The sequence below is a fragment of the Myotis lucifugus genome, unplaced genomic scaffold (genome assembly GCF_000147115.1).
Source record: "Myotis lucifugus unplaced genomic scaffold, Myoluc2.0 scaffold_182, whole genome shotgun sequence".
NCBI lineage: Eukaryota > Metazoa > Chordata > Mammalia > Chiroptera > Vespertilionidae > Myotis > Myotis lucifugus.
The window spans coordinates 447,037-458,207 of record NW_005871230.1 but is presented as its reverse complement, the minus strand read 5'-3'; the positions used below and the strand labels follow the sequence as shown (position 1 = coordinate 458,207).

Below are 11,171 nucleotides of genomic sequence, written 5' to 3'. Positions count from 1 at the left end.
ACCTGGGAAGGAGGTGGAGGGGCCCACTCCGTACAAGTTCCTTGGAGGTGTACCTTTAAAGCTGCATCAGCAGTGCCCCTCAGTCGGGGACAGAGCAGCTGTGGCCTGGCCCGTGGAGTTAGTTGACCATCACCAACTCCAGATGATCAGGAACTTCACGCTTTAAAAAAAAAATTACACTTTAAAAAATTTTATTACAAAGCTTCTTTTAAAAAATGCTCAGCACGTTAACGCAAACTGGAATGACAAACGTTAGATGACAGTTTGGGGCAAAGGCTGTGCCTTGCTATTTAAAAAAAAAAAAAAGGGTACATCAATGATCATTGGCATAAAATCCCACTAATTGGCTAGTAAAAACAGATACAAATACAGAACATTTAAAGTAATAACAATTCAAGTGCTGGGCTTTTTACAAGAAGGGGTGAGAAGGAAAGAAATGAAAATTCACTGCAAACTGGACTACCGAAAGTATCTGTTAAGGTTTACCATTAAAAAAAACAAAAACGAGATCCGAAGAAAAATAAAATGGAATAGCACTGCCGACTGCAACCAGCAGAGTGGACGTGGCCACTTACTGGACAAGATGTTGCCCAAAAAACAGTGGCTTCTTTTCAGTCCCTTTTTATTCCCAACTTTTTCAGATCTTTGAATTTTACTTAAAAGCTCATAGCTAGCAAAATATACAAGAAAATTAAAACTAAAAAGTGTAAATTAAAAAAATATTCAAGTTTAAAAAAAAAAGGAAGCAAACTTGATCCTTTTGCGCTGTTAAATAAAAGCTTCAGGAGAAAGGCAGAGAAGGAAAAGTGAAGACGGAGACATAGAGGGAACTCGGCCACACGTTCCCGCGGGGACGCTGACGGCCGCGCTGGCTGCTGGCTCCAGGTGCTCGAGGCCCGCGGGGGCAGCCAAGTCACCATCCTTGCCAAGAGGTGACAGGTATGGATGCAAGAGGCTCTGGGAAGTGCACGGCGGACACGCAGGGAGGAGAGTGGCTCAGCGGACCCAGGGCCTGCTGGCATTCTCATGTGCTGCTGAATTTTCTTTTAAAAAACTTTTTACACTTTATTTTGGACCTTGGCTCTTGCAGTGGATGAAAGGGGTTCGGCAGTGATTGTCTCTGTGGATCAGTGTCTCTAGCGGTGACCTCAGGGTGAAGGTGGTGCCAGTTCTCCTCTGGGGTCGGCTGGGCAGGCCGTGGAGACAGTCTGGGTTTCAACAAGCTTCCATCTCCAGGAGGGGTCCCGGGGCCGCCGCCTTGGCTTTGCACGTTGGGAATGAGCTTCGTTTTCCACCTCAGGAAGGAACACAGGAGATGCTGTTAATGAGACTCTGCCTAAGGCCTGGACAAGACTTTCACCTCTACTGAACACAGGACATGACTTGGGATCTCTGCGTGGAATGAATCCACTCTGCTGACGTGGCGATGGCTACACAAACTGCCCCACGGTAGCCCCGTAGCCCCAGACTACGTGAGAGGTAAGTGTATTTTACGGAAATATTTATTTTAGTTCCATGTAAGTATATACATGTATAGGTTATGATGTGAAATACACTTTTAAAAAAATCCATTTAATACATTGGATCACGGACAAACATGAACTGTGGCGGGCAATGGCCACATAAGGGGAAGAGTTGTTCTCTAAAGTGTTTGGGTATTCTGTGCACTGTGGGGATCGGCTGTGTGATTGTCCTACACAGGACTCACCCCTGCTCCCATCAGCCCTTGCAGGCACACGCCCACCGCCAGCCCCTGCGACCGGCACGTGCTCCGTCCACCACTAAGTCCACTGCGCATAGGCCTCTCCAGTCTCACTGCAGACTTACAGTCCTCTCGTTTTTTCTTCCCGATAACTAAGATCTCTAATGTTAGCCTTGGTTTGTACACTTGACAAGTGTTTGAGTAACTGTTGTTAGATATTGCTGATGATAATGACTTTCACAAAGGATCCCCAAATCCTAAGATGAGATTTTTTAAAGCAACTAAAAATAAAATATAAACACTGTACCAGGATGAGACAAAGATGCAGGGAAAGTGAAAGCATGCCGAAGTTTGGTTCCTTCACCCGGGAAGGAACCTGGGGGGGCCACCCCAGGCAGACGACCTGGGTCCCTGGCCATCGCAGATGAATCCCAATATTCGTGTTTGTGCTGTCCTTGTTACCAGAAGAAGTTTTCTTCAAAAAATTAATTCTAATAGTGAATTTCTTGATGCTTTTTGAGTGGAGAGAGACTTAGAGGAGAAATAGAAGGAAGCTTTGAAATAGTTTCATAATGAAAACTGAACTTGGGGTGGGAGGTTTGCAGTCTGTCAAGTGCTGTTCACGGAAGGAGAGTGCTCCGTGGAGTGGGGACCGGGAGGGCAGGCGAGGCCAGCGCCTGAGGTGCAGGCCTGTGAGCCTGGTGCACGGTGAGCCCGGGGAACACCAGCTGCTCCCGGGATGACCGGCCTCAAAAGGACTCATTGAAACTGCGCAGAAACTATCTGTGTATCTGGGTAGTTACTGAAAATAGAAAGCGACCAAACAGAGGGCAGTTAGCCACAGAGTGCTGTCCACTGAGGACAATGTCCATGCCTGTCCTCCTGCCAAACGCCCCTTTCCCCTGTGACAGGAAAACACTGCCGCCTTGTGGTTTTCTAATGTGTGCGGACGGCCTGCAGCCCTGGGCTGCCGGAGACCAATTCCAGCATGACAGCAGGGCTGCATCTGGGAATGGCTGAAGGCATTTCTCCAAACCTGAATAGGATACATTAAATTGATTGTGGCTGCCAGACAGCTCAGGGCATCTTAATCTACATGTCATTGCCTCCTACTGGCCAAACACCTGAACAGCCGTAGGCTAATTCTTCCATTTCCGACAATGGACTCTGTACCAAACCCTGACCCTTTGAAGTGTATATCTCTGCCTCGCCTCAGGACAAATTGTGTTAATAAAAAGCATGGGGTCCGGGGACGAGGAGACCTAAGACTCGAGATCTTAGAACTTAGCTCCTTTAGCTAAGCTCCTCTGACCCCCAAATGCCTTTCAAAATTATGTTTGGTCTCTGGACTCCTCCTCAATCTACGCACAGCCTTCTCCAGATTGCTGAACCCTTCTTGATGCTGCAATAAGAACCCCAGCACTGGGCCAGGCTCGTGCCGCGGCAGATGAGCCGGCCTCAGGTCATCTGCAGGCTGAAGGAGACACACTGTCCCTCTGTTGGGATCCGTCCCTCATCCCAGCCACAGTCTGACTATGAGGTCATGAGGTCCAGACCTCCGCGGCCCTGCGGTGGCCCTACTCCTTGAGCAGGGCTGGACACCTGCCAGTCTATAGCACCCCCACTTCGGCTCTCTGAGGCGCCCTTTCCCCTCTGACCTCACCCCAGTGGGCCGCCTCCTCTCCTCCTGAGCTGAGCACAGCACTAACACAAGTGTCAGAACAAGCCTGGCTGTCCGGGGGGCCGTCCACCACAGGGGTGACGTGCACCTCCCGAAGGAATGTCGGCATCTGACGAAGCCGTTTCTTCCCCAGGTAGCCACACGCTTCCCCGCCGCTGATTCATTCTGTGTCCTCCCTCAATTCCTCTGGGAAAGCTGGCTTCAGAGTCCTCTGTACAACGGACAAAAAGCAGCTCGCCCCCACCGGGACACTTTCCTAACAGAGGCACGAACATTAAGTACACGGGCAAAGAAACTGCCTCAACTCTCCGGTATGGCGGTCCGAACCTGGTTGCTCCTATAAACACAGGGCTGTCAGGGCAGACCAAGTCTTACCTCCAAGTGGGACCAATGGGGGCTGACAGGGTTGCTTCACTGATATAACACTGGTCAAATCAAGAGTCTTTTCAAGAAACCACAGGCATGGTGCTGGGAGACTAGAGACTTCCCACATCTAAGGCTCCACTGGGGGCTGGGCCAGGCCAGGCGAGCCCCGGCGCAGCCCAACCCACCAGTGAAATCTGTGCAATCAAAGCCGCAATTAGACGCCCACTTCAAAGGGAGCCAGGGAGCCCTCTGTGTGTGTCAGAGCTCAGGCTCCTCCAGCGGGAGTCACTCCCGAGGGTGGGCCCTCTGGACAGTGGATTCCCAGGAGGCACAAGGCGACCGCCTCCCCCAGCTGAAACCCATGATGTTCTCTCTCCTGGACCAAACACCAGTCTTGACAAAATATCCCACTAACCAGATGGAACCAGAAGCCCAAAGGTTTCAAGATGGAGGGAGAACTAGCACTGACTCTGAGGCGTGAGAGCTTTCTAGGTTTGACTCAGAAGTGAAGAGAAAGGGTGTCGTTCCTGCTCCATCAGCTCTAACAGGAGAGTCTATGAAGCTGATGCTTTGCCAGCCCACACCTTCCCCAGGGAGGACGCATGTGAGAGGGACGCGCTCCTCCGTGGGGCCCCGGAGCGGGGCTGTAGGAAGATGTCAAGACCTCCCCCAGCGCCTTGGTGTCATGTAGTATCATGTCCTTGCTCAGAAATGGTGAAGAAGGTTCAAAGATTGGAATAAAAAAACCCTTCCTTCATCCTCCACCCAAATGTGACGAGCCAGGAACAGGAACTGCAAATGTTCTAAAGTTATGACATGAAATCCGAGGAGAGGTGCCTGTGAGGTGAACAGAGGCAGGTTTGAATTGCGAAGTTCGCCTTACAGCAGCACACTGCACACCTCACGCCAACTGTCGAAGTTTCAGCCCTGCCGCAGGGCAAACTGACAAAAGCCTGTGATGTCAGGGTGTGAACTCCCGCCTTGCGCAATGTCATGTATGTCAGGCGAGACGTGCCTCCTTCCAGAGCAGGAAGCAAGCAGGACGGAGCTAGTCCGGCCGTAGTTTCAGAGGAGGCGGAGGCATACGGTCATCAGGGGGCAGATCCCAGGTGACCCCCCGAGAGAACCCAGGCCTCCTGGCTCCCTGTGGGTCACAGCCTCGCTGATTCCGAGGAGGCCTTGTCTGCAAGAAGCGGGTGAGGGGGAAAGAAAAGCAGTGTCCGCCAAGCACGGGTGTGCCAGGCCCTGGCAAGTACTTGACATGTACAGTGTCATGTAATCATCACTTACAGATAAGGAAATGGGGGCTGGGTGAGGTTAAGCAACATGCCTGAGGTCACCCCCCACAGGTGGCAGGATTAGCTTTTGAGCCCTGAGCATATGTTCTCTCCACCACACCTTTCTCCTCAGTCTGTCAAAAAGAACAAAGCAGCTTCCTGCAGTGCACGGACAGCTTTGGCAGAACCGCCCCCCTCACCTGGCTGTCTGTGAACCTGGCAGCTTCGGTTCCAAAGAACACAGCTGAAGGCGAGAGCGTGGCAGAGCCTCAAGCTATCTCAGTGCTGGCAAGTTCATCCCCACAAACAGCACAAACTACCCTTCCTCATCAGAGCAGCCGCCACGCGCCAACTGGGCCCCATGTACTTTTCAATTATATATTATTTAAATAAGCTTCTTCTCATTCCAGATCCACATAATGTCAGAAGGCGCATATTACTGTCCAAGAGGGGTAGAGTCTCAGGCAGAAAAGGAAGGCACAAACTACAAAGATCAGATTTTAAAACAATTTTTTTTAATCCTCACCCAAGGATCTGTTTATTTTTAAATTGATTTTGAGAGAGAGAGGAAGAGGGTGATAGAGACATGGATGTGAGAGAGAACTTGGATTGGTTGCCTCCTGCGTGCAACCTGACTGGGGGTCGAACCTGCAACCTAGGTATGTGCCCTGACAGAGAATCAAGCCCACGACCGTTTGGTGTACCAGAAGACACTCCAGCCAACTGAGCCACCGGCCAGGGCAAGAGCAGAGTTTTAAAAATCCAACATGACAGGGGTCATTAAGAATATTGGCCAACAGCACCAATTCCTCATTAGCATGTACTATATATGTCACATACGTGCACTGTGGAATAATGATAGGAGGTATGAAGAAATATTTAATTTCCACGTATTCTGTTGAAGAAGGCAGAGCTACACCCAAAAGAGTTAACCATTACATACTTTGTTAACTTAAATAAAAGGCAAACCTAGAGTTCTCTGGGAAACCCCCTTATTCAGAAGGGCTGATTTCCTTTATAAATCCAGATGGCTCAGTGAGAAAAGCTTTCTGATTAAAAAGAAATGTGTCCAAAATACTTTTTTTCTATCAACTATTCTGTGCATTGATCTTTATTCAGTTTCATGGACAATACCAAGTATTACGTGTCTTACGAGGGTTGAACGAGCCTCACACTTCTCTCCCTCCTATATTTTAATGGCACGTGATCAACATTGAGAGCCAAGGGTCTGGTTCCCCATTTCTGTTGCCCACGGCAACTCGCACACAATGCCAGCTCTTTGGGCCAGGAAAGAAGGAAGAGGGATTGATGGCAAGGACACCGCAGTACAGCCAAGATTTCAAAGTCTTTCACCAGGTGGGCAACCGTGCCCCCCCCCCCCCCCCGCCAGTGTCTTCCCTAATGCATGGCTGTCCAGATAAAACCACCCTGTCTGCTGAGCTAACAGGCAGGGCCGCAGCAACTACAGAGCTGCAGTGCACACCTGTGGGCTGCTGCCTCAAGCTCCTCTCATGCCCACTCCTCACTCCCAGGCTAGAGCAGTGAGCCCTGACAGCACCTGTACAGCGTGACCACCTCCTCTGGCCACAGCTGACGACGGGTCGGGCAGAAGTCTGTCTGAGCTCGCTGGGCCAACCAGAGCCCCTTCCCTGGGGTTGGAAAGAATCGCCATCCCTTTGGGAGACGGAGATTGTAACAACACCTAAGCTTGGGAGTTCTGGCCTGAGGATCAAAGAACTCAGGAAGTCAATCTGCAGGAGGGAGAATGGAGCAATTGTCAGGGAGGGACGGACGTAAGAGGCAGGAAGAACCTTGGACAGCTTTCCCAGGCCACCCACCCTCTAGTCCTCTCCTCAGCCCAACTGTCTGGCTTCCACAAGATGCTCCTGTTTCCTTAAAATAGATTTCCTGCCCTGCTCACGCTAGCATGGGTTCTTGCACTCCTTGTGATCTCGAGGTGCCCACAGCAGCGCGCAGAAGGCATCCTGCAGAAGGGGCAGGATCTGAACACCCGCAGTCCACATACGGTGTGGCCCAGCCAGTGCCCCCAGGCAGCGTCTCTATTTAAGACAGTGTGACCAGGCCTGCCCTTACTTGCAGATGTCACTTTCCTTATTGAATGTTCTCATCACGGAGTCCCTAATAAGGAACATTGTAGTCAAGTGTCAGCTGGGACAAGTTTAGCAGGGATTGTGGGCAAACAAGAGGAGGGAAGGCACAGGCAGGCCACCATCTCAGACAGGAGCATGCCCAGGGCAGGGGCTGAGCGTGAGCCTCTCCGGGCCACCGAGACCTCCACTTCCTGCTCAGAGTAAACCGTCGGTCCTGACAAGGCAAATGACACGCTACCAGGATCCGAGCGCTGAGGAAATGGCAGAGGTGCCCCTGGGCAAGGCCTCCATTTGAACGACCAGGCAGGTGGAACAGGTGCACACGTTTTCCCAGGACACGCTGACTCGGGCCCACGGGAGCCGCGCAGCACCACTGATCTTTATTCAATTTCATGAACAATCAGCCCAGCTGGTGTAGCTCAATGGTTGAGCTTCCCTTTCCAAAAGCCCTCAACGCCCGTGTCCCCTGCTCAGTGCCTGACACACTCAGTGCCTAAGTGTATATTAAAATATTCCCGCTAATTAATTTTCTTTCCATGTGCACGAATCCGTGCACTGGGACACTAGTCTGAAATAAACGTTTTTCTCAACAAGACCACTGAAAATATCTAGTCCACTCCCTGACTCCAGGGCAGGGTACTCCTGGCTTCAGGCGGGGTCCTGAGAGACCCAGGCTCCAGTACTATCACCCGCCCTGAGGATGTCTCTGTTCCACTCTGTGGTCAGGCTGCTCTGTAGGGAGGCCTCACAGGACCCAGGGACCCCAGGTTCCCTGTCCCTAACCACCTCGCCAGGCTCGCAAATACCACCATCAAACAGAAAGCTAGAACAATTTTCTTAAACATATAAATCCAAGCACTGCACAAACAGCTATTGCATTCTATACTGTACTAGAAACTACCTCCCCTACATACCTCTTGGCTCCAGAAAAATAAAGGTTAAAGTAAAAACACTTTAATTTTTCAGGTTAGCGAGTATACGCGATAAAGCCGAAAGCAGGTGTGTCTGTACCGAGCACCTGTGTGCATCTGTGTCTGCATTGAACCGGAGGTTTTTTGCTTTTTTAGAGATAGCATGTTTCTACTTCTAAACTAGTTCTTTGAGGTTATATAATCAAAGAAAATACATCAAAATATCACTAGAATATCTTCTCAGTCTATATAATTTTAAGATGGTGGGCTTTTTTTTGGTATTTGTTCTGCTAAAGTTACTAACCAAGTTGTGAGGTTACATTTTTAAATTAGTAAACTCAGAATGATAATCCTCTCTAAAAAAAATTCTAATTCTTGGCTTCTTTAATTCCGTATGAATCTTGATTAGCTCAGGAAAGGAAATTCAGTCTTTGAGGATAATCTCTGACTTCTGACAAACGCTTGAGATGTTACGTGTTCCAAATCAAACATGAACCAAAACACTGGAAGCTCACAGCAACTTGATCCCTGTTCTATCAAACCCAAGAATTCCCTCGTGACAGAGCAGCTCAAGTGCTGCCTCTTCTAGGAAGCCTTCCCCCATCTCACTCTGATTTACGTACTTCCTGTTCTCTTTATGCTTACATAATGCACTGCATGCGCCTCCTTCCTAGCACAAAGCATATTATTTTCTAATTACCCATTTGTACATCTGCATCTTCTTAAACTGGGAGCATGCCAGGAAGGGACAGGGCTAGCAAGGACCCCCCCCCCCCCCATTGCCTAATGCAGTTCTTGTAGGAGTCGTCCTCACTGTATATTTGCAGAGAATAAACAAACGATTAGCCCAGCTGGTGTAGCTCAATGGTTGAATGTTGACCTATGAACCAGGAGGTCCCGGTTTGATTCCCGGTCAGGGCACATGCCCGGGTTGCAGGCTAGATCCTCAGTGTGGGGTGTGCAGGAGGCAGCCGATCAACGATTCTCTCTCATCGTTGATGTTTCTCTCTCCCTCTCCCCTTCCTCTCTGAAGTCAATAAAAATATTTTTTAAAAAGGAAACAACAAAAAACACACAAATGATTGGCATTCATGATACTTGCCTTCCAGTTGGGCCTGAGGAGAACGTGTGCAGTCTCATCCCCTGTGGCCCTGCGCTCCCAGCATTCCCACAGCCCAAAAGCTAAGGATGAACTGGGCTTTCGTGAAAGACCCACAGCTTGGGAATCACTCCAACCTAGAAGAATGTCTCTTACAGATCCCACTGCTAATTATCCTGGAAGCTGTGCAAGGTATAGCGACGGGGTGAACGCCAGTTCTGTGTTTCAGCACGATTTCACCAGAGTAAACACTCTTCTCCTAAGACCCCAAGTGGAAGCACACGGGAAACGGGGACACAGCTGGGGGCACAGGAACTGCTTAATCGCCAGGTTCTATCTCGGTCTGCATGAGGCGACTGCAGTGGCATTTCCCATCAGCAAAAGGGGAAGCTTTAAATGAAACCTATCTTTTGAAGAGTAGAAACACAAGCTTCCAGAGGGCTTTTTGGTTCGCTGAAGAGAGCCTTTTCCTTGTTAGCAGGGCATTTTCCTTTGAGTTGATGGTTCCATACTAGTTCAGTCATGAGAGTCTCTAGCGTTTGAGCAACAGACATGGATGAAAGATTTTCTTTAAGGACACCAAACAGTGTTACGTTTCACTGTGTACATAAGAGAAATAAACCATCTCAAAAAAGTATCTTCCGGCCCAGCCGGTGTGGCTCAGTGGTTGAGCACTGACCTGTGAGCCAGGAGGTCAGGGTTCGACTCCAGGTTGGGCGCATGCCGGGGTTGCAGGCTCAATCCCCAGTAGGGGGTATGTAGGAGGCAGCCGATCAATGATCCTCTCTTATTGATGTTTCTATCTTTCTCTTCCTCTCCTTTCCGCTTTGAAATCAATTAAAAATAAAACACACACACACACACACAAACTCTTCCTGTTGGAGTCAGGACATCTCCCCTGCCTGGGCCCTGTGCTCCATCAGCTTTACCTGACTATAGAGAGGAGCAGCAGGACTTAGCTAATACTCCGTTACTTCCCTTCAGAACTGAAGACCAGCCGTGGGAACTTTCACATCGCACTACCCACATGATTGATTCTTTTTTTTTTTTAATATATTTTATTGATTTTTTACAGAGAGGAAGGGAGAGAGATAGAGAGTTAGAAACATCGATGAGAGAGAAACATCGATCAGCTGCCTCCTGCACATCTCCTACTGGGGATGTGCCCGCAACCCAGGTACATGCCCTTGACCGGAATCGAACCTGGGACCTTTCAGTCCGCAGGCCGACGCTCTATCCACTGAGCCAAACCGGTTTCGGCATGATTGATTCTAATTACATGTTTTATCTGTCTTTGGTTTGGATCTAAGGTGAAGCCAGCACTAGCATGACTCAAGACTGTCAAATGGAGCCACTTGATCATGTCAGCGGAGAATCAAACCCATAGAAGCAGAGCATCCAGGCCCTGGCCTGGGGAGAAGGGGGTAGGCAGGGCGACCTTTGCAGGAACAGAACACAGCCACCGTGGGTACAAGTCATCCGAGATCACACAGGTGTGTAATGGTTACAAACCACCCAGGCACAGAATGCAGACTGCAGACTAGTGAATATAAAAGAGACCGGAGTCTCTCTGACAACACTGGGAGGCAGTGCAGACCACGGGGAGCAAAGCAGACTAGGAAGCTGGTCGGAGCCCTCTCAGTCCTGCCACGCGAGGAGCCAGAGGGACACTGATTGGAAATGACCCGCCCCAGGCCCCACAGCTTACTCAGGGGTGACGTGAGGGGCCGGGGCCTCACTCCTCTTTCCTTGCCTTTCCTTGCTTTGCCACTGCTCTATTTCAGAACCATACACACAACACCCTCCATTTCTCAGGGGTAACAACTGGGTGTCCCCAAGTGTTACATCTTCAGAAAGACCCTTTCTGAGCAGCCAGCCTGAAGCAGACACCAAGCACAATCCCCGCTTCATTTTGATTACAGCGCATATACTTCCCATTCATTCTTCATCAACCACCCGGCACGCAGCAGTATGAGCACCGTGAGAGCAGGGAGCTCCCGCGCCTCCTCCAGCACTCTACTTCC

General features: G+C 49.9%; 1 protein-coding gene across 3 annotated transcripts in view; it reads right to left on the bottom strand.

Moving 5' to 3' along the window:
• Nucleotides 1-330: 330 nt before the first annotated feature.
• Nucleotides 331-11,171, bottom strand: part of LEF1 (lymphoid enhancer binding factor 1) — a 109,768-nt gene continuing 98,927 nt past the window's right edge. For all 3 annotated transcript variants that reach the window (XM_014462481.2, XM_023760458.1, XM_006096583.3), the window contains one exon: nucleotides 331-1,295. Coding sequence is in view for 1 of the 3 variants with exons in the window: in XM_023760458.1 (XP_023616226.1) it covers nucleotides 1,216-1,295 (80 nt within the window). In the remaining 2 variants the exon portion in view is untranslated. The remainder of the gene's footprint in view (nucleotides 1,296-11,171) is intronic.